Source organism: Mirounga angustirostris, unplaced genomic scaffold, assembly GCF_029215605.1.
Source record: "Mirounga angustirostris isolate CCGP_5_RB_7025 unplaced genomic scaffold, mMirAng1.0.hap1 SCAF_6, whole genome shotgun sequence".
Classification (NCBI taxonomy): Eukaryota; Metazoa; Chordata; class Mammalia; order Carnivora; family Phocidae; genus Mirounga; species Mirounga angustirostris.
Window position 1 is genome coordinate 24,012,130 of NW_026991714.1, and position 24,444 is coordinate 24,036,573.

Consider the following 24,444-nt stretch of genomic DNA (forward strand, 5'->3'; position numbering starts at 1 on the left):
ATTGAATATTACACAGCAATAAGAATTAGTAATCTGAAATTAAACCCAACAGTGCAGTTGAATAACAAACATAATTTTTAGTGAAAAGCTCTACACACTAAAAAGTAAATATGTTTCAATTTATGTAAAGTACAAAACAGACAAATGGATTCCATGTTCTTAGAGATTAGGACAGTGGTCCCCCTCTGTGTGGTGAGGGAGAGGCTGGGAGGGGCTGACCCAACGGGACAACTGGGGCTTCCCGGAGAACTAGTGCTGTTCAATGTCCTCAGCTTGGCGCCGGTTCCATTCCTGTCTCCACATTCTCAATATTCACCAACCCATTTGCTTATATGTTCTTTATGCATATTATAAATCAATATAAAGTTTAAAAACTCAGTGTTCAAATTTCTTGATTTTTGAATTAATAAATGCATTTATGACCAAGGAGCGTGATCCTGTTGCTTCACACACGTATATAACAATCCCTTAAAGGAATAATTTCCTGGACTGTGGGAAAAGCAGGCCAGCACTACATTCTTGGCAAGGTTTACTCACATTGTCTGGGTCTTGTTTGTGAAAGCATTGACTCACTTCAGGTTCTGTAAATGATTTTTAAAAGAGCTTCTATTATTTTCTCTTTTGAGGGTTTATGAAATCCAGAGGATATCACCAGTTACTGCTTTGCACATTCCGAGAACTTGAACGGGCTCCAGCGGAGGACATGCCTGAGTTTAAAAAAACAAATCAAAAGCAGGTCACAGCATTAACATTCAGTGGAAACGCAGGGAGAATCAGATCCAAACTCTGGCAATGCTGGGGCTTGAGGTTGATTTTTCTCTTTTACCTTGCAAAAGTTTCTGATGGGCGGAGCATCTAGTAATCCCTTTAATTCCCGAGCTGTGTTTCAATTTCCTTTTGAGCAAGTGCTTTCCTGCACTAATCACATTTTTTAGAGGAAGAGAATTTGACATAGTGTGAGCACCGTCAGGTATTAAATGTACTCCTAAAAGATCCTCAAAATGAGATTTCCAGGGGAGATCGTTTGGCTTATATTGTGGACTGTTTGTGTGGCTAAAGGTAAGAGTAAAAAAAGGAAGCCTTTTTTCTATATTATAAAACATTTGCTAATATGCTTTTCACAGGAATTTGGTCTAGAAAATGTGATTTAATTATTGTTCTGTAGCTTCGTGTGTGAGTGGCTTTAGACATTGTTAAGTTTAAAAAATGTAAGTAGCTTATTTAAATCGTGATTATTTATCATGATTTTATTTAATGAAAAAATTCAAAAACTGTTTTTTTTAAAGATTTTATTTATTCATGTGAGATAGAGAGAAACAGAGAGACAGAGAGAGGACAAGGAGCAGAAGAGGGAGAGGGAGAAGCAGACTCCCTGCTGAGCTGGAGCACCCCCCCCCCCACCTCAGCTCCTGGGTCTCCATCCCTAGACCTGGATCTCATGACCTAAGCCAAAGGCAGACACTTAACCATCTGAACCACCCAGGTGCCCCTCAAAAAATGTTTTAATAAACATTTTGAAGACTGTAACATATCATAATAATTTCCCTTGAAATTATCATAATTTATATTTTTTTGCTTAGAATTTTCACCAAAATGTTTTGTGTGAAAGTATTAAGAAGCATATGAACATATATAGAACCAGAACAGAAATTACTAGAAGTCTTCAAATCATCTAATGATTGAATTTATTTCAGATATAGATGTTAACTCTCTCTAAAGAAAATTCCATTTATCGTTTACAAATGATATTGCCACAGCCTTAGAAGTCTTGTAGAGAAGCAAGCATTACTTGTATCATTAGAATGAAAATATCACATAAATTTGAAAAAACCGAACATGCAATGTTTGTAACATCTAAGTTATTCTAGAAGATCAGTCTTTAGGAGTAGCAAATATGCATGTATAAGTTTTCTTTCTGGTATCAGTAAGACAATTACTAGATTTATATTAAATTTAATTCTAACCCTACTTCTCAATAAATTAAAAAGTTTCTTTGGAGGAAATGTGGTTTCTAATTCATGATAGGTAACTAGTTATGTGATAATATCTGACTGACATTTTTAAACCAAATCAGTTAGTTACCTATCATTCTTAAATTTCCAAATCTTTTCACTAAGTCAACAAGTTTTGATTGAATGCTTACTTCATGTCAGCCTCTAAGCACTGAGAAATGTCAGCAAATAACATAAAATCTCTCTCCTTGAGCGTCTCTCAATCTACAAAATAAAGGTAGATATCTCTTTAATTATATCCTTTAAGGTTTATTCAAATGCATTTAATTTTTTTCTGGGACAGAGCCTTTTTTCAGTTTTGCTTCTAATATGCTACTGCTTGTATTTTAGCGTGGAAACTTCATATCCAGCCACCTTTTAAACTAGGTATTCCATCATTTCCTTGCACACATAAATATTACAGTTCATATTCAAAAGTAAAATATTATTGTATTGGCAAAGAGTTCCAGAACCCTGTTAATGTTACCAATCATAGCAAACATCTTTTTCTTTCTTTCTTTCTTTCTTTTTTTAGATTTTATTTATTTATTTGACAAACAGAGAGAGAGAGCACAAGCAGGGGGACTGGCAGAGGGAGAGGGAGAAGCAGACTCCCCGCTAAGCAGGGAGCCCAATGTGGGACTCAGTCCCAGGACCTTGGGATCATGACCTGAGCCAAAGGCAGATGCTTAACCAACTGAGCCTCCCAGGTGCCCTGCAAACATCTTTTTCTTTACATAAGTGTTTTTTGTCTTTTCTTTAAGAGAAATACTTTCAGTGTCTCAAAATTTACATATTGTTTGCTGAGGCTTTATGTAGATATCATTTGTCATGTAAGGAAGATTTGTTTTATTTCTAGTTCATGTTTAAAACTCAAGAATTGAGGCCAAGTTTAATTAAACTGTTTAAGTGATTACAAAGTGGAATTTGAATTAAAATTGGGTGCTACAAAGTATGTAATAAAAATTAAATCATAGCCATTTAAACTCCTTATGTAATTGATTCCAGCTGACTCATTTCATCTGTATTTTATATTTCATCAAAATGTGTTTAAACATAATATCAGTTTCTGCTGGTTGAATACTGGTTTGAATATTTTCACAATCCGCTTTATTCAACCAGGCTTGACGTTGTAGCATTTCATAAATGGCCTCTGCTCTGTTTAAAGTGAACATTCCTCAAAAAATGTTACTCACCACTAAAGAGGAATAACAGCCGATAGGAAGAATTTATTGGCCCAAGTTTCTCCGAGACCAACTAGTACCTTTTTAATGCGATAGGTTCTCTGCATTCCCATTCCATTTGTATAGAAACATGAGTTGCTTCCTTATAAAACATCGTGTTTGCAGGAGTCCCCATAGGCTACTAAGAATCTGGTCAGATTTAGAGGAAAAAGTTGAGAGTAACAGTCCCTCAAACATACCACATACTCTTTGAAATTAGCGACAGCCCAGAAATTCCTGGCTGATAAATGTGAATAAATTAAAACCTACTGAAACATGTCCAAGTACACACTAACTATTTTTGTGTGGAGAGATATATATGTTATCTAATTCTGGATGTTTAAAGGGCAAAAAAGTTCTTTCAGGACTTAAAATATATATCAAAGCTAGAGAGATTCTCTTCTATCAGAAAGTGGAGGAAAAAAATTTATATATTGTTTCAAGTACAAGATGGTTCCAAATTTGAGTTAACCCTAAAATGGAAACAATAATTGATATTATAAATCATAAGAATTAATTATAAAATACATTCTTTTATGAGGATATATGTGAATGTAATACATAGTTACCTAATCCAGAAAATTTAGGGTAGTAGTTTTTAATCCAAAATTCTATGTTTCAATTCCAATATCATAAATAAGAATTCTCCTTCTCCCTTCACCCAAACCCCACATTTTCCGAGATAGTTTTGTGGTGTTTGCCTATATGTTGTGATTTAAAGTTGTGCAATGACCCAACCGCCTTCAATATCCTCCCTTGTTCAAAAATGTTTTACATGTCAATATCACCAGATTGAACAAACCTGAGGTTAATGTGGAATGACAAATACTCTGAATAAATACTTTAGAAGAGTTAAAGCGAATATTATTCACTGCAATTCGCTGTGATTATTGTAAGTTGATAGCTTCTCTGTAGCCATTTTAGTCAGGAAAGGTAGAATGGGATGATGAGGGTGAAGAACTGGACTAAGCAAGTCTGGGACGTGGGTTATTCCTGGGGAGGAGAGGTCTGATGGGGAAGCACGCCGGGGAGCCCCATGAGAAGGGTCAGAGCAGATGCCCCCGGAATGTCATGAGAGGGAGAGGTCTGCCAAAGCAAGCCTTGTTTATTTTAAGTGTAGGCATATCCGGAGAATGAACATGCTACTCTCTGCCTGCATGTAATGTTCGCCTAGAACTGAATTATTAAGTATTGCTGAAATTATTCTTAGCTAGAAGTAAGTTCCCAATGACACACAAATTAGTAGAGTCTTCATTTCTGGCCTTTGATTGCTAGGGCTTGAGCCAAAGTCTAAATTGATCCACTTTTCTTTGTTCAACCCCTGATGTTCGGCAGCCTTTGCACTTTTCCTTCTTCCCAGCAATGCCTCCCACCTCCTCACCCCACACACCATCCCCCACCTGCCCAGGCCTGTGAGATTCTTGCGAACCAATCTCTCCTGTGCTTACTTTACCCATTTAACTTTAACTAGTTTCAGAATATGGTGCATAAAAAGGACATGAAGTAATTGGAGGGGGGGAGTGTTAACATTTCAGCTTAAAATTATAAGGAAACATTATAAAAATGACTCAGAGAAATTAAAGTAATAGAACAGAAAAAAATCACAAAAATAACAGGAGGATAGGGGTAAAAAGATTTGACAGAGCACTCTTCTTTTGACATTTTAACTGAAAGCACCAAGTTTCTCAAACTTTGTTGACCAAAAATGTAATAGACAGAATAGTGGTTAATGAAACATTCACTTCATAGACTTCCAAAAGTTTTATATTTTGAACTAAACTAAAATGATTCCTGACTTCAAAATTATAATATAAATTCAAACTTCGGATACGTGGACTAGATGTACAATGGAATTACAGATATCAGAGTTTCTTGGATTCATGCAATAGAGCTTTAAGATCATGAAACATACTAGATGTACAATGGAATTACAGATATCAGTTTCTTGGGTTCATGCAATAGAGCTTTAAGATCATGGAACATTTGTTCCCAAGTCTTATCTTTTATATTTGCTACCATCCACTATGCTCTTTCCAGAGGTTGCCTATAATCTGCAGATATAATGGAAAGACTCCAGGAGAGTTCCCTAGTCATCCATTCATTTTTTTCACTCATTTCTTTGTTCATCCAATGATAATTTTTTGAGTAACTGTTAAGTGCCAGGCCCTATGACTAGCATTTTCCAAAAGGCCATTTACTGGGGAAAAAAAAGGAATGATTACTATATTTTATTAACATATTGAATTTTGTCATATAAAGTACTGTGATGAAGATAAGCAAAAGAGAGACTATAGGATCATTTAGAGGAGGCAAGAAACCCAAATAGGAAGGAGAGGATGGAGTGGGATAGGGTTGAGGAGTTGATTTGTAAGAGCTGGAATGAAGACAGAGAAATAGGTCGGGGTCACGATGGCATCTTGGATAGGCTTTGAAGGTTGAATAGGTGTTAACCAGATAAGGATGACAGGGAGGAGGACATTTAAGACTGAGGAAACATCAATTGGTATACAAAAGACTCTCAGTAGATCGATAAAAATGGAGGTTTGAAATCGGCCCCCACATTTCTCAATCTTCCATCAATGGCATTTCCACAAGTGCTAGAGGTGAAATTGGGTACAGTGTGTGTTGTTTTTCTTCTTTTTCTTTTTTAATTCTTATCCTCAAGATTGTCATGAGAATTATTCAGATGCTAAATCATTCCTGCTACAGAGTTTTCAAAGGTCCTCAATTAAAGTCATCCTCTGACTCAGGTCCTTTTTATAGCAACCAGTCAGTATATCCTAACAATTTAGGGAGAAGAGGGCAAGATGGTGGAGGACTGGGGGACTCTGTTTCAACCGGTCCCCTGAATTTAGCTGGATATCTACCAAGCCCGTCTGAACACCCACAAAATCAGCCTGACACATAAGAGTATACGTCCTGGATCTCTAGGGGGCAGAGGATCTTCAGTGGAGAGGTACAAAGGATGGAGTTGTGATTGTGGGGACAGATTATCAGAGGATAAACAGAAGGGGGAGGGGGCCATCAGAAGTTAGCCCCTGGAAAGTAATACCCCAGTGCAAAAAACATCCTGCACCTAGGGACCAGCGATAGCTTGCAGAGCGGTGGTGGTGGGATGGGAAGGGCCTGATAACAGCGCCTGAACAGAATCCAGGAGCTTAAAGGCCAAACCCTGAGACCAGGGCAGCCCCTTGTGCGGACCTGTGCCTGCGGACCTGGGGGGCTGGCCCTCACGCAGCTGTGGCTGCCACGGTAGCCGCCACCCGCACCCGCCCGGACGGGATCGCTTGTGGTTTTGGAGGCACAGAGGGCAGAGTCAAGCAGGGCCTGGGTCAACCGCTGAGAGGATCCCTGGGGATGTGCACCTCCTGTGGGAGGCTGCAGTGAAAGCAGGGCTTACAGAGAGCAAGACTGTGTGTTCTGTAGGGTTCAGAGAGGAGCAGACTGTGGCTTCTCTCCTCTGGGGCGGAGGTCTGGGTGCGGACATTTTCCTTTGCCCTGACCCTCCAAGAAGGTGTGAAAAGGAGCCAGAGAACAAAACCTCCAGAGAAAAGCTCCAAAAAACTGGTTTCCATGGAGCCCAGCCCCTTCAGAGGGGGCAGGGCAACTCCACCCAAGCAGGACTGACTGAAAAACAACACTGCAGGCCCCTCGCCCAGAAGATAAGCTGGAGGAACAAGAGGACAACAACCCTAGGGTCCCCATAAAACTGTAAAACCCCAACACCAGGGGAAAGTTAGTATATTAAGCTCCTGATGTTGCCTCAAGGCTTGTGTATTTCTTAGATACAACTTTTTTATTCTTTCTCATGTTTTTTCTGTTTCTTCCTTTTCCTACTATCATTTCAACTAGATGTTTAATACAACATATTCCATAACTTTTTAACTCCTGTTTCACACCTATACTTTTTTTCTTTTTCTTTTTTCTATATATATAGATATAAGCTTCAATGTAGTCCTTTTTTCCCTATTCAATACTACCAGTTTCAATTACCCTGTAATTCTGGGAAGTAGTGTTCTCTAACAAAGAGAACAAAATACACCCAGGAAGAACTGAAATACCCTACCCTGCCCACATTAAGAGATTATAACTCCCTCCTCCTTCCCCCCAGTTTTTTTAATTTAACTTTATAAATCTTATTCATGGGTTTTGGCTGTGTTTTCTTAGTGGTGGCTTCCAATCACTCCGAATTTTCCCAGGGTGCATCTTGCCTGGATTGTGGTTGATATTTTCAACTGTACATTCCCTTAACCACTCCTCAACAGAATGTCTAGGAGGAGGAACTCCCAACAAAGAAAAGAACCAGAGACAATGGCCTCTACCGCAGACCTAATGGATATGGATACAAGCAAGATGTTGGAAATAGACTTCAGGGTAACAGTTATGAAGACAATAGCTAGGCTGGAGAAAACTATTAATGGCAGCATAGATTCTCTAAGGGCAGAAATGAGAGCTCATCAGGCCAAACTTAAAAATGCTATCAATGAGATGCAATCTAAACTAGATACTCTTAACAGCTAGGGTAAACGAGGCAGAACGAATTAGTGATCTAGAAGACAAATTGATAGAAAGGAAGGAACAGGAGGAGCCTGGAACAAACAGCTTAAAATCCATAAAAACAGAATTAAAGAAATAAGTGATGCCATGAAACTTTCCAATGTCAGAATTGTTGGAATCCCTGTGGGGGTGGAGATAGAGAGAGAGGACTAGAAGATATATTTGAACAAACTGTAGCTGAGAACTTCCCTAACGTTGGGAATGAAACAAGCATTCATGTCCTAGAGGCAGAGAGGATCCCTCCCAAGATCAAGAACAGACCAACGCCCCAGCACGTAACAGTAAAACTCGAAAATCTTAGAACTAAGGAAATCATCTTAAGGGCAGTTAGGGGGAAGAGATTCCTTATGTACAGAGGGAGGAACATCAGAATAACATCAGACCTATCCACAGAGACCTGGCAAGACAGAAAGGGCTGGCAAGACATATTCAGGGTACTAAATGAGAAGAACATGCAGCCAAGAATACTTTATCCGGCAAAGCTGTCATTTAGAATGGATGGAGAGATAAAGAGCTTCCAGGACCGGCAGAAACTGAAAGAATATGTGACCCCTAAGCTGGCCCTGCAAGAAATATTAAGGGGGTTTCTATAAAAGGAGAAAGACCCCACAAGTGATATAGAACAGAAATTTACAGAGACAATCTATAGAAACAAGGACTTCACAGGCAACATGATGACAATAAAATCGTATCTTTCAATAAACACTCTCAACGTGAAGGCCTAAATGCTCCCGTAAAATGACACAGGGTTGCAGTTTGGATAAAAAGAAAGGACCCATCCATATGCTGCCTACAAGGGACTCATTTTGAACCTAAAGATACATATACTAACAATTTATTTTCAGGAGCTACCATTTTGACTTGAACAACAATTGGCATTAGGTATTAGCAATCCAAACACTACACATTCCAAGAAACTTGATTTCAGTGATGTATTCAAGCTGTATCCTGAGAGTAACTTGTTTCAACCCTAATTATGACATACTTGTATTCTGCCTGGTTTCTTATATCTATTTCCTTTTCTCCCATTTGCTTTTTATAATCCTGGAATTATCTTCATTGTCTTTACACTGTTAAAATTTCAAGAAAAAATTGCATAATCATACTTTAAAATTTTAAAAATATAATTTTATTTCTTGAAATGCTTTAGTAATGCAATATAATCTCTATCTGTTTTTTCTAGAGTTATTTTTCTTAAAACTTCATTTCAGGGCACCTGGATGGCTCAGTCAGTTAAGCAACCACCTCTTGACTTCAGCTCAAGTCATGATCTCATGGTCGTGGGATCAAGCCTGCATAGGGCTCCTCAATTAGCACAGAGTCTGCTTGAGATTCTCTCCACCCTCTGCCCCTTCCCCTACTTGTGTGTGTGCTCACACGCTGGCTTGCTCTGTCTCTCTCTTTCAAAATAAATAAATAGGGTGCCTGGGTGGTTCAGTCAGTTAAAGCATCTGCCTTTGGCTCGGGCCATGATCCCGGATACCTGGGATCGAGTCCCACATCAGGCTCTCTGCCCCCAGGGAGTTTGCTTCTCCATCTGCCATTCCCCCTGCTTGTGATCTCTCTCTCTCTCTCTCTCAAAAAAATAAATAAAATCTTAAAAAATAATAATAATAAACAAATAAAATCTTAAAAAATTAAAATAAAAAATAAAATAAAAACTTCATTGCAAGACATATTCAGAGTACTAAATGAGAAGAACATGCATCTAAGAATACTTTATCCAGAATGGATGGAGAGATAAAGAGCTTCCTGGACCAGCAGAAACTGAAAGAATATGTGACCACTAAGCTGACCCTGCAAGAAATATTAAGGGGTAAAAGAAGAAAGACCCCAAGAGTGATATAGAACAGAAATTTACAGAGACAGTCTGTAGAAACAAGAACTTCTTTTTTGAGAATGCGGTTTAACTGATCTTGAACACTTTTTTGTCAATTAAGACAAAAGTCATGTTGTAAGATTCGCCTAAATCCTGTTAGAATACAAGATAGTGAATCATTTAAATATTTTGTTATGACATGAGCTGATAATGCTCAGCATATTGAAGATTAGAACCAAAGTAGACAGGAGGTGAATTTGAGGTTAGAGGATCTGAGTATTAGTGAAAATCGGTCCATTCTGTAAAACAGGACGGAGATGGTCATTATTCTCAGGAAGTTTACATTCTGATGGCAGGATAGATGAAATCTTAGTAAACATAAAAATAATCATGAATCATGAACTGTGTTGGGAAGGAAGTAAAGTAGGGGCTGAGGGAAAATAACAGAGATGGGGTGGTGGGGTACAGAGCCTTTAGCTGGGCTGGTCTTAAGTGGGTCACTTTGAGGAAATAATATTTGAGCAGAGCCTGAAAGATGAGACAAAGGCAACCACCAAAAGTCTCTGGTGCAAGTGTTCCAGGAGAGAAAACAACCAAAAGACCTAAAGGAAAAAAATACATTTGAGATGCTCAACAAAATATGAACAAACCAGGGTGGCTTTGGCACAATGAGTACATGGTAGAGGAGACAAGATGATATCAGAGAGAATGGCAAGAGCCAGATAAGGGTTCCAAGGGCAAGGTAAGGAGTTTGGAATGTCTTACAAGTTAAAGGGAAAGTCACCGGAGAATTTTAAACACAGGAGTGGCATGACCAATTTTGCAAAAACTCCTGTGTAGCCCTGTGGAGGATGGAGTCTTGGAGACTAGTTAGCAGGCTGTTTCATAGTCAAGGTGGCAAATGATAATCAGAACTAAGATTTGGGAGATGGCAGTAGAAAGATGCACAAATGGAGTAGGGGGTGGTGATACCGTTTTCTTATTGTCAACAGATGCTGTTTAAAGTTCATGGGAAAAGTACCAGAATCTTAAGAATTACTTGATGTAAAAAGGGTAATCGATATGAGAACTCATTCTATAGTAAACATATATACACAGTAAATATTGTGAGAAGGTGGTAGGAAGATGATGTCAAAAAGATAGATCCTTGTCTTTTGTATCTGGTTGTTAAAAGCAATTAACTAAATTTGAAAAATCAAGAATTAATGGTATAAATGTATTATCTTGAAATATAACCTAAAAGAAATGCATTTGCCTCAGGCTAGCTAATGGACTGAACGTGTGTGTATGTGTGTGTATTGATTACTTTAATGTTTTGTGGATGGATTACTCCTTTTGTAGATTCATTACTTTTTAAAAAATAATTTAGGGGCATCTGGGAGGCCCAGCTGGTTAAGCGCCTTAGTCTTGGTTTTGGCTCAGATCATGATCCCAGGGTCCTGAGATCAAGCCCTGTGTGGGGTTCAGAGCTCAGCACAGTCAGCTTAAAACTCTCTCTTCCTCTGCCCCTCCCCCTCCCCATCTCTCCCCTCCTCCCCCATGCAAGGTTGCGCTCCTGTGCTCTTTCTCTCAAATAAATAAATCCTTTAAAAAATAATAATAATTTAAATTGAGTAAATTAATTGATAAAAAATACTTTATTACTCTTCCCTTGCATTAACTTAATAGGATAAGAACTAATTCTATCAAAATGTTAATACACTAGTGAAAAACAGTTTTGTATTCACAATATGGCATCTATGTTTGAAATTTTTTTCTTTTCTTTTTTTTATTATGTTATGTTAATCACCATACATTACATCATTAGTTTTTGACGTAGTGTTCCATGATTCATTGTTTGCATATAACACCCAGTGCTCCATGCAGTACGTGCCCTCTTTAATACCCATCACCAGGCTAACCCATCCTCCCACCCCCCTCCCCTCTGGAACTCTCAGTTTGTTTCTCAGAGTCCATAGTCTCTCATGGTTGAAATTTAACTAATTTATTTTTCCAGTAATCTGAATGCCATGAAGTGGATCTGAATTTCTAAACTGAAAAACACACATATTAGCCTGTAATTAAGCATAAAATTTTCATATGAAAACATGAACATTAAATTTAAAAACTAACAACTACCAAAAAATCTGGTTTTGGATGGGGGGGCAGAAATGTGGGGAGATGGGTTTTGTGTTGTTTTATGATAGGGCATGAGCCCCATCTAGTGGAGAAAAAGTATGTTTACTTAAACTCTAAAAATCAAAACTCTACAGTGGAATCATTTATTAAAAGTTCCCTAACATAAAGGTGCTAAAAATTTGCTAAAACTTCAAAGAAAAATTACTGTATATGAAATCCCACACAGGTATTATATACCACACAAAAATACAGCTTTATATGGAGCTTCTAAGAAATGTAAAACATTTTCATGATGGGTATGTTCCACGATGGGATTCAGCTCAGGTGATTATTAGCCCCTTGCCTTTTAAAAAGAAATTCTAGAATGGAATGTTAAATCATTGTCATAAAACCAAGTAAAGAAAAGAGTTTAGCAATGAAAGTAAAACTAATAAATATGTATGGTGATAAGTATCTTTGAACTTGTCATTTTTATTTTTTTATTTAAATTCAATTAGCCAACATATAGTACATCATTAGTTTCAGATGTAGTGTTCAGTGATTCATCAGTTACATATAACACCCAGTGCTCATCACATCACATGCCCTCCTTAATGCACATCACCCTGTTGCCCCATCCCCCCACCGACGTCCCCTTCCGCAACCTTTAGTTTGTTTCCCAGAGTCTCTCATGGTTTGTCTCCCTCTCTGATTCCTTCCCATTCAGTTTTCCCTCCCTTCCCCTATGATCCTCTGCACTATTTCTTATATTCCACATATGAGTGAAACCGTATGATAATTGTCTTTCTCTGATTGACATTTCACTTAGTGTAATACCCTCCAGTTCCATCCAGATCTATGTAAATGTTAGGAATTCATCCTTTCTGATGGTTGGGGTAATATTCCATTGTTTATGTGAACCACATCTTCTTTATCCATTCATCCGGGACATCTTGGCTCTTGGCTCCTTCCACAGTTTGGCTATTGTGGACATTGTTGCTATGAACATTGGGATGCATGTGCCCCTTCATTTCACTACATCTGTATTTTGGGGGTAAATGCCCAGTAGTGCAATTGCTGGGTCGTAGGGTAGCTCTATTTTTAACTATATACACACACATATATGCCACTTTTCTTTATGCATTCATCTGTCCATGGATATTTGGGCTTTTTCCATAATTCGGCTACTGTTGATAATGCTGCTATAAGTACTGGGGTGCATGTGTCCCTTCAAATCAGTATTTTTATATCCTTTGGGTAAATACCTAGTAGTGCAATGCCGAATTGTAGGGTAGTTCTATTTTTAATTTTTTGAGGAAACTCAATACTGTTTTCCACAGTGGCTGCACCAGTTTGCATTCCCACCAACAGTGCAAAAGGGTTCCCCTTTCTCCACATCTTCACCAACACCTGTTGTTTCCCATGTTAATTTTAGCCATTCTGACAGGTTTGAGGTGATATCTCATTGTAGTTTTGATTTGTATTTCCCTGATGATGAGTGATGTTGAACATCTTTTTAGGTGTCTGATAGCCATCTGTACATCTTCTAAGGAAAAATGTCTATTCATGTCTTCTGCCCATTTCTTAACTAGATTATTCATCTTTTGGGTATTGAATTTGGTAAGTTCTTTATATATTTTGGATGCTAACTCTTTATCAGATATGTTATTTGCAAATATCTTTTCCCATTCTGAAGGTTGCCTTTCAGTTCTGTTGATCGTTTCCTTCAATGAGCAGAAGCTTTTTATCTTGATGAAGTCCCAATGGTTCATTTTTTCTTTTGTTTCCCTTGCCTCCAGAGATGTGTCTAGTAAGAAGTTCCTAGGTCAAAGAAGTCAAAGAGGTTGCTGCCTGTGTTCTCCTCTAGGATTTTGGTGGTTTCCTGTCTCACATTTAGGTCTTCCATCCATTTTGAATTTATTTTTGTGTATGGTGTAATAAAGTGGTCCAGTTTTATTCTTTTGCTTGTGGCTGTCCAGTTTTCCAAACACCATTTGTTGAAGAGACATTTTTCCATTGGATATTCTTTCCTGCTTTGTCAAAGATTAGTTGGCCAGGGGCGCCTGGGTGGCTCAGTCGGTTAAGCGTCTGCCTTCGGCTCAGGTCATGATCCCAGGGTCCTGGGATCGAGCCCCGCATCGGGTTCCCTGCTCCGCGGGAAGCCTGCTTCTCCCTCTCCCACTCCCCCTGCTTGTGTTCCCTCTCTCGCTGTGTCTCTCTCTGTCAAAGAAATAAATAAAATCTTAAAAAAAAAAAAAGATTAGTTGGCCATATAGTTGTAGGTCCATTTCTGGGTTTTCTATTTTGTTCCATTGATTGATCTATGTATCTGTTTTTGTACCAGTACTAAACTGTATGGATGACTACAGGTTTGTAATATAGCTTGAAGTTCAGAATCATGATGCCTCTAGCTTTGCTTTTCTTTTTCAATATTCCTTTGGCTATTTGGGGTCTTTTGTGGTTTTATACAATTTTTAGAATAGTTTTTTTCTAGCTCTGTGAAAAATGCTGGTGATATTTTGATAGGGACTGCATTAAGTGTGTAGATTGCTTTGGGTAGTATAGACATCTTAACAATATTTGTTTTTCCAATCCATGAGCATGAAATGTTTTCTCATTTCTTTGTGTCATCTTCAGTTTCTTTCATCAGCATTCTATAGTTTTCAGAGTACAGATCTTTTACCTCTTTGGTTAGGTTTATTCTTAGGTATCAGATGGGTTTTGGTGCAGTTACAGATGGAATTGATTCTTTGATTTCTCTTTCTGCTACTTCATTATTGGTGTATAGAAATGCAACAGATTTCTGTATGTTGATTTTGTATCCTGCAACTTTGCTGAATTGTGTATCAGTTCTAACAATTTTTTAGTGGAGTTTTAAGGGTTTTCTACATAGAGTATCATGTCATCAGCAAATAGTGAAAGTTGACTTCTTCCTTCCCAATTTGGATGCCTTTTATTACTTTTTGTTGTCTGATTGCTGAGGCTAAGACTTCTAGTACTATGTTGAATAACAATGGTGAGAGTGGACATCCCTGTCTTGTTCCTGATGGTAGAGGAAAAGCTCTCAGTTTTTCCCCATTGAGAATTATAATAGCTGTTGGTGTTTTGTATATGGCCTTTATGATGTTGAGATACTTTCCCTCTGTCCCTACTTTGTTGAGGGTTTTTATCAAGAATAGCTACTGTACTTTGTCAAATGCTTATTCTGCATCAGTTGAGAGAATAATGTGGTTCTTATTCTTTCTTTTATCAATGTGGTGTATCATGTTGATTGGTTTGTGAATATTGAACCATCCTTGTAGCCCAGGAATAAATCCCACTTGGTTGCCATTCACATGAAATATCTTTTTCCATTCCTTCACTTTTAGCCTATTGTGCCTTCAAACCTAAAGTGAGTTCTTGTTTTTTACTTATTCAGGTACTGTATTCTTTTTAATAGTAAGCTTAATCCATTTACATTTAAAAGAATTATTGATAAGTGAACATTCACTATTCACATTTGGCTAATTGTCTTCTGTTTTGCAATTGTTTTTTCAATCTCTTCCACTTTTGATGACCTCCTTTGCTATTTGATTATGTTTTACAGTTATTTACTTTGATTTTTATCTCATCTTTTGTATGTCTATTATAGGTTTTCCTTCCTACTTTATTGAAGTATAATTGATAAAATTGTATCTATAAAGTGTACAATGGGATGACTTGGTACACATATACATTTGGAAATGAAAAAAAAAATCTCATTAATCACCTCACATACTTTTTTTTTTTTGTAGCTGGAATGCTTAAGATTTACTCTCTTAGTACACTTGAGCTATACAATACATTATTACTAACTACATAATATTACTAACTACATGTACATTAGACCTTCAGAATTATTCATCTTGTAACTGAAGGCTTACAGTCTTGGACCAGCATCTCCTCATTCCCCCCACCCCTGTCTGCAAGCCCCTGATAATTACCATTCTACTCTCTGCTTCTATGAATTTGACCTTTTCTTTTTTTCTCTTTTCATTTTATATACAAGATTAATCATGAAGTGTTTGTCTAACTTTGGCTTATTATATTTAATATAATGTCCTCTAGGTTCAACAATGTTGTTGTAAATAGCAAGATTTCCTTTTTTCTCATGGTTGAATAATATTCCATTATAAATAAATAAATAAATATATATATATATATATATATATATATATATATATATATCTCACATCTTCCTTATCCATCAATGGACACTTAGGTTGTTTCTGTATGAATAAAGCTATCATGAACATGAGGGTGCAGATATTTCTTCAAGATACTGATTTCATTTCCTTCAGATATATACCCAGAAATGGGATTGCTGTATCATATAGTTCTATTAACATTTTGAGGAACTTGCATACTGTTTTCCGTATGCCTATAACAAATTACATTCCCACCCAAAGTATACAAGAGTTTCCTTTTTCCACATTCTCACCAACACTTGTTATCTCTTGTCTTTTTGATAAAAGCCATTTTAACAGGTATGAGGTAATAGTTCATTATGGTTTTGGTTTGCATATACCTGATGATTAGTGATTTTGAGTACCAATTGGCCATTTGCATGTATTCTTCAGAAAAATGTCTATTCAGATCTTTGCCCATTTTTATTTTTTTTTATTTTTTTATTGGACTTTTTTGCTATTGAGTTGTGTGTGTGTGTGTGTGTGTATACTCAGATCTATGGTTTGCAAATTTTTTCTCCCATTCCATAGGTTGCCTTTTCATTTTGTTGATTTAATGAGTAGAAGCTTTTTCATTTGATATAGTTTTATTTATTTCAGCTTTTGCTGTCTGTGCTTTGATGTCATATCCAAAAAATATCATCGCCAAGACCAATGTCAAGAAGATATTTTCCTATGTATCTTCTAGGACTTCTAGAGTTTAAAGTCATATTTAAGTCATCTAGAGTTAATTTTCATCACTGGTTTAATATTGTGGTTTCACTTTTTTTTGCTTGTGCTGAAGACGCTACTGTCCTCATGTGTATACTTGGCACCATTACCTAATTTTAATTAAGGATATATGTGTGACTTTATTTCTGGCTCCCAATTTTATTCCACTGATCTGCCAGTATGATATTATTTTCATTTTAATCACTTTATAATATAGTTTGAAATCAGGAAGCATGATGCCTTCAGCTTTGCTCTTCTTTCTCAAGATTGCTTTGGCTCTTTGGGAGTCTTTGTGGTTCCATGTAAATTTTAGGAGTGTTTATTCTACTACTGTGAAAAATACCAGTGCTATCTTGACAGAAATTGTATCTATTGATCACTTTGGGTAGTATGCACATTTTAACAATATTAATTCTTCTAATCCATGTATATACATTATCTTTCCATTTATTTATATCTTCTTCAATTTATTTTATCATTGTCTTACTGTTTTTAGGATACAAGCCTTTCATCTCCTTGAGTAGATTTATTCCTAGGTATCTTATTATTTTTGATGCTATTGTAAATGGTATTGTTTTTTAAATTTCTCTTTCTGATAGTTCATTATTCATTACACAACAGATTTTTGTGTATTGATATTGTATCCTGCAACTTTACTGACTTCATTTATTAATTCTAACAGTTTTTTTGTTTTGTTTTGTGTGGAGTCTTAGGGTTTTCTCTATATATGTCATCTACAAACAGAGATAATTTTACTTCTTTATTTTTTATTTGGGTACCTTTTATTTCCCTTTGTTCAACAGTGGTGAAATTGTGTATCCTTGTCTTTTTCCTGACCTTGAGGAAAAGCTGAAAGCTTTTTTATATGATGCTAGTTATAGGCTTCTTATTTATGGCCTTTATTATGTTGAGGTATATTTCTTCAACACCTAATTATTGAGAGTTTTTATCATAAATGGATTGTGAATTGTGTCAAATGCTTTTTCTCTGTCTATTGGGATGATTATATGATTTTTAACCTTTGTATTGCTAATGGGGTTTATCACATTACTGATTTGCACCTGTTGAACCATCCTTGAGGCCCATGGATAAACCCAACTTCATTATGGTGTATGAATCTTTTAATATGTTGTTGAATTCAGTTTGCTAATATTTTTTTTAAAGATTTTATTTATTTATTTGACAGAGAGAGACACAGCGAGAGAGGGAACACAAGCAGAGGGAGTGGGAGAGGGAGAAGCAGGCTTCCCGCGGAGCAGGGAACCCGATGCGGGGCTCGATCCCAGGACCCTGGGATCATGACCTGAGCCGAAGGCAGACGTTTAACGACTGAGCCACCCAGGCGCCCCAATATTTTGTTAAGCATTTCTTTTTTTGTTTTGTTTTTTTGTTGTTGTTGTTGTTTTGTTTTGTTTTTAAACATTTTAAGAACAAAAAGGGTTTTCAATCCATAAGCCAGCCCTCCCTCATGCATCCCCCCTACAGGGGACCGAGGCATAAATACAACTACAAAATATTCCCTAGAAAAATGCAAGATCCTCATGAAATGAACATCTCCCCACCAAACATCCTACTAAGTCATCACAGAAGTGGTGAAGACTCATCAGACAAGACAAAACGAGTATTACAGAAATAGAGCTCGAAACACTGACATGATTTCCTAATGCTCCTTCTGACAGCCGCGCAGTCACTTCCTCCTCGCTATCCCCAGAGAGGAGAGCCGCCCTGCTCCTCTGGCAAGGGAAGCGAGGGCACAGGAGTGCAACTGCCCTACCTCTGGGTCTGGATACACACCAGCTCTGACGTGCAGGTCAGAGAAGTAGGCTCCAAGAATTCAAGGCTAATTGCAGGAGTTTTTCTCTTTGGGACATTTGCCAGTAACTGCAAATGGCCATGGGGTTGACCGGAAACTTTGTTCTGGTCCATCTTTGTTGTCGGAGATGCTTTTGAGAAACTGGCGCTCCTCTGCTCCATGCCTGCCTCAGCCCGTCGACCTATCTGAGCAGCGGAATGAAAGAGGCTAGTCTGTCGCTCTCAAGCACCACCCTACAAGTCCCTTCCTTGGCGCCCAGGAAACCCTCTGGCCTGTCGGAGGTCTGCATCCACAGCGATGGATGCTCCGGCCTTTCCGGAGAGTTATCTGGAAATATTATCTGGAAAGCAGAACAGGAACTCTCAAATACATGACTTGGGGAATAAGTCCACAAAGAAAGGAAAAAACCTGGCCAAGATCGCCATACCAACACAGCCCTCAGATGACAGACTCCAGGAAGAAAGGGCCTGGAACGCCGGAGCTCAAGGGCGGTGGTCCTTACCACGGGGCAACGTCCTGCGGCCCCCAGGGGCCTGGGAAGCCCGGGGTCTGCTGATGGTTATGCACCGTCCCCTCGGCCGGGTTGTACATTCACTGGTTGTCAGAAGTTTCTGGTACTGCTAGGGAGTGGGGGGAAGGAGTCACACAATGGTACCGCCCTGCCCTCTAGACTACACGTCATAACGGTTCAAACTGTAGGAATTTGGGTAGTTCTGCCGGCTGTACTGGAAGTGATCTGTCAAGATGTTGTTGCGACCATACTGATTGATAGTCCTCGTGCTGGGGAAAGAGGATGCCATTGTGGGGTTTTTCCAGGGGGCTCCGATGGTGTTCCTTACTGCTCAGGTCCCCCGTGGTGACTGGGAGGAGGTGCTTCCGGGCTTGCTGATTGGCATCGTACTTGGTTTTGTTGTACAGAAAGACCCCCAGGATGGCTGTCATCATGCCTAGGACGTTGGTGCTGGTGACTGGGTTTTGCAGCATGATCAGGGACACCGTGATGACCATGATTCTCTTGGTGGCATTGGCGACAGAGTAGCTCAGAGGGCTGATGAGGTTGAGGATGCTGAAGGCGATGACATTCTGGGCGAAGTTACAGAAGCCGCTGACAGCCAGGAGCAGAAGCGTCCAGGGCCACTGGGACACATAGGTAGTTCTGGAAGCTGGGAAGTCCAAGATCAAGGAGACTCAGTGTCTGGTGTGAGCTTCCCGATTCATAGGCAGGGTCCGCTCACTGTGCCTTCTGTGGTGGAAGGGGTCTAAGCATTTCTGATCTATGTTTATCAATGATACTGGCCTATAAATTTTTTTTTCTTCTAGTGTCCTTGTCTACCTTTGATCTAATCATGCTGATTTTGTAAAGTGGTATTGGAAGTGTCCCCTGCCCTCAAATTTTTGGAATGGTTTGCGAAGAATTGGTATTAATTCTTCTTTAAATTACAATGAAAACCTGGTCCCAGACTTTTCTTTGTAGAGATATTTTAAATTAATGATTCAGTCTTGTTGCTTGTTATTGATTTGTTCAGATTTTCTATTTCTTAATGATTTTGTTTTGGCAAGTTTTGTATTTCCAGGAATTTATCCATTGCTTCTAGGTTATCCAATTTGTTGGTGTGTAATTGTTTATGCTTGTCTCTTATGAACATTTGTATTTCTGTGGCATCAGTTGAATGTCTCCACTTTCATTTCTCATTTTGTTTATTTTATCTTCTCTCTTTTTTCTTAGTTTATCAGTGTTAGGTCTGTCAATTTTGTTTATCTTTTCAAAAAGGTAGGTATTAATTTTGTTGATTTTTTTTGGTCTTTATTTCACATATTTCTTCTCTGATTTCTGTTATTTCCTTGCTTCTCCTAGTTTTAGGCTTTGTTCTTCCTTATCTAGTTTTTTTGATGTATAAAGTTGATTGTGTATTTGAAATCATTTCTTTTTCTTCGTGTAGGCATCTATCACTATAAACACCTCTCATAGAACTGCCTTTGTATGTGAGGCATTTTCTCCTCTCTTGTTGCTTTGAAAATTCTCTTTGTCTTTGGTTTTAGCGAGTTTTATTGTAAGGTGTCTTAGAGATGATTTCTTTGGGTTGAATCTGTTTGGGGACTTATGAGCCTCTTGATTTTGGTAGTCCAAAAGTCTTCCTAGATTGATAAATTCTCAGCCATTATTTCTTTAAGTAACTTTCTGACCCTTTCTCCATCTCTTCTCCTTTTGGGACTCACGCATTGCCTAAAATAGTTCCTCTGATAATCTTCTGTAATTCATATGGGCTCTCCCTACTCTAAGTCTTCCTTTGTTCTCCTCTGACTAGAAAATTACAAATGAGCTCTCTTCTACTTCACAGATTCTTTCTTCTGCTTCATAAAGTCTGCTGTTGATGCTCTTTATTTTTCATTTCATCCATTGTATTCTTCAGTTCCAGAATTTCTGTTTGGTTCCTTTTATGATTTCTATCTCATTGTTTTCCTGATTTCTTTGAATTCTCTTTCCGTGATTTCTTATAGCTCACAGAGCTTCCCTAAAACTACTGTTTTGAATTCTTTATCAGGAAAATCATAGATCATAATTTGGGGTAAGTTACTGGAATATTATTGTGTTCCTTTGGTGGTGTCATGTTTCCTTGATTTCTCATGTCCCTTAAAGTCTTGCATTGCTGTCTTCACCTTTGAAGAAGGTCTCACTTTCTTTAGTCTTTTCTGACTAACTTTGGGAGAGAAATACTTTCTGTCACACCTGTTAGGGATTCTGAGGCTTTTTTAAAAACTTTTTAATGGATATATCTGCTCCTTTTGTTTTGCTACCACTTGGGATGGAATTCTTAGCTTGTATGCCTTCTTTCAACCCTGCAAAGATAGTCAGGGTCCTGATAGCTTCTTGTTTGCTGGGTACAATGTCGAATGCTCAGGTATGTGCTTTCTATCATTCCTATGGAGTCAGTTTGGCTTTCTAGGTATGCTCACAAGCCATCTAAAAATTGCTGCATTCACTACCTTTGGGGAATACACAAAGAGCTGGCCAATGGATAGCAGGTGTGCGGAATGTTGGGGGTGCCATTAGGTGAGGAGGATCTGCAGGCAAGTCATCCCCAGTGGTTAGTGGGTACATCAGGGGACTCCCTGATGTAGTCTGCAAAGTGGTTAATAGAATCTTTGTCCCTTAATGAATTGAGCCCTGATTGCTGTGCTCCGCTTTCCTCAATCCCTTCAGTCATGAAGATCACCTCAGAATTCTGGATGTGGTGAAAAAGAAATGGGCCTTTTGGTCAGAGACCCACACAGCTGAGGAAGCCAGACACTAACTCACACACTCTTTCCCCCAGTGGAGAAGTTGCAGGCTGAGTGGGTCTCTCTTGGCACTGAACGGTGCCACTTTGAGGGAGGAGTGACGCAGATAATTGAAACTGTTCCTCTCACCCACTTCAATGCACCCACTGTTGGATCTTTTTGCTCTAATGGTGTGCTGAAACTCCTGCTAGATTCCCAGACTCCCAGAAAGATGCTCTTGTCTGTGGGTGATTGTCAAAATTGGTGTTCTTTGACAGGAAGAATAGAAACTTGTATTCTACCATCTTGCTGGTGTCATTCTATTTTTTTCTTAGATTGAATGTATGTATGCATGTGTGCATTTAAGTTTTTATTTTAATACCAGTTGGTTAACATGCTCATCATGACAAGTGCAATCCTTAATCCCCATCACCTATTTCACCCATCCCCCTTACCCCCATCACCTCTCTCCCCTCTGATAACTATCACATTGTTCTTTACAGTTAGAGTCGTTTTTTACTTTTTGTTTTTTGTTTTGTTTTGTTTTTGGTTTGTATCTCTCTCTCTCTCTCTCACTTTCCCTCCTTTACTCATTTGTTTTGTTTCTTAAATTCCACATATGAGTGAGATTATATGGTATTTGTCTTTCTCTGGCTTATTTCACTTAACATTATACTCTCTGGCTTCATCCACGTTGTTACAAATGGTAAGATTTCATTTTTTTAATGGCTGAGTAATATTCCATTTTATACATATACCACCTCTTCTTTATCCATTCGTCAATCAATAGACACTTAGACTGCTTCCATATCTTGGCTATTCTATATAATGTTTTTATAAACATAGGGGTGCATGGATCCCTTTGAATTAGTGTTTTTGTTCTTTGACTAAATACCCCGTAGTGTGATTGATGGTCATACAGAAATTCTATTTTTAACTTTCTGAGGAACCTCCATACTGTTCTCCAGAGTGTTTGCACTAGTTTGCATTCCCACCAACAGTGCAAGAGGGTTCTCCTTTCTCCACATCCTTGTCAACACCTGTTGTTTCCTGTGTTGTTGATTTTAGCCATTCCGACAGGTGTGAGGTGATATCGCATTGTAGTTTTGATTTGCATTTCCCTGATAATAAGTGATGAAAAGTATCTTTTCATATGTCTGTGGGCCATCTGTGTGTCTTCTTTGGAGAAATGTCTGTTCATGTCTTCTGCCCATTTTTAAATTGGATTATTTGGTTTTTGAGTGTTGAGTTTTATAAGTTCTTTATATATTTTGGATACTAACCCCTTACCAGGCATGTCATTTGCAAATGTCTTCTCCCATTCCAAAAGTTGCCTTTTAGTTTTGTTGATTGTTTCCTTTGCTGTCCAGAAGCTTTTTATTTTGATGTAGTCCCAATAGTTTTTGTTTTGTTTTGTTTTGCTTTGCTTTGCTTTGCTTTTGTTTCCTTTGTCTCAGGGATCTATCTAGAAAGTTGCTGTGGCTGATGTCAGGGAAGTTACTGTTTGTGCTCTCTTCTAGGATTTTTATGGTTTCAGTTCTCACATTTGGTTCTTTCATCCATTTTGAATTTATTTTTGTATATGGTATAAGAAAGTGGTCTAATTTCATTCTTTTGTATGTTGCTGTCCAGTTTCCCAACACCATTTGTTGAAGAGACTGTCTTTTTCCTATGGGATTTTCTTTCCTTATTTGTCAAAGATTATTTGGCCATATAATTGTGGGTTTATTTCTGGGTTTCTGTTCTGTTCTATCAATCTATGTGTCTATTTTTGTGCCAGTATCATATTGTCTTGATTACTACAGCTTTGTAACATAACCTGAGGTCTGGAATTGTGATGTTTCCAGCTTTTTTTTTTTCTTTTTCAAGCTTGCTTTTGCTACTCAGGGTCTTTGTGGATCCATATAAATTTGAGGACAGTTTGTTCTAGGTCTGTGAAAAATGCTGTTGGTATTTTGATAAGGATTGCTTTGAATGTGTAGATTGCTTTGAGTGGTGTAGAAATTTTAACAATATTTGTTCTTCCAATCCATGAGCATGGAATGGCTTCCATTTCTTCATGTCATCTTCAATTTTTTCATCAGTATTTTATAGTTCTCAGAGTACAGGTCCTTTACCTCTTTGGTTAGGTTTATTCTTAGGTATTTTATTATTTTTGGTGCAATTATAAATGGGACAGTTTTCTTAATTTTTTTTTCTGCTGCTTCATTATTGCTGTATAGAAAGGCAATAGATTTCTGTACTATGATTTTGTAACCTACAACTTTACTGAATTCGTGATTAGTTCTAGCTGATCTTGACGGAGTCTTTTGGATTTTTTGTATAGAATATCATGTCATCTGCAAATAGTGACAATTTTACTTCTTCCTTACTGATTTGGATGCATTTTATTCTTTTTTGTTGTCTGAATGTTGTGGTTAAGACTTCCAGTACTATATTGAATAAAAGTGATGAGACATCCTTGTCTTGTTCCTGACCTTAGAGGAAAAGCACTCAGTTTTTCCCATTATGGATGATGTAATGGTGGCTTTTTCATATGTGGCCTTTATTATGTTGAGGTATGTTCCTTCTAAACCTACTTTGTTTGAGCACTTTTATCATGAATGGATGCTGTACTTTGTCAAATGCTTTTTTGGCATCTGTTGAAATGATCATAGAGTTCTTATCCTTTCTTCTACTGCTGTGATGTATCATGTTGATTGATCTGTGAATACTGAACCACCCTTGAAACCCAGGAATAAATTCCACTTGATTGTGGTGAATATTTTTT

At 37.9% G+C, this 24,444-nt stretch overlaps 1 protein-coding gene across 1 annotated transcript in view; it reads left to right on the forward strand.

Annotated features, from left to right (window-relative positions):
* The first annotated feature begins 765 nt into the window (after window positions 1–765).
* The window catches only part of CFH (complement factor H), a 231,337-nt gene continuing 207,658 nt past the window's right edge, over window positions 766–24,444 (forward strand). Inside the window, exon 1 of the mRNA XM_064593901.1 lies at window positions 766–1,059. Within this exon, the coding sequence (XP_064449971.1) occupies window positions 1,002–1,059 (58 nt within the window). The 5' untranslated portion in view covers window positions 766–1,001. The remainder of the gene's footprint in view (window positions 1,060–24,444) is intronic.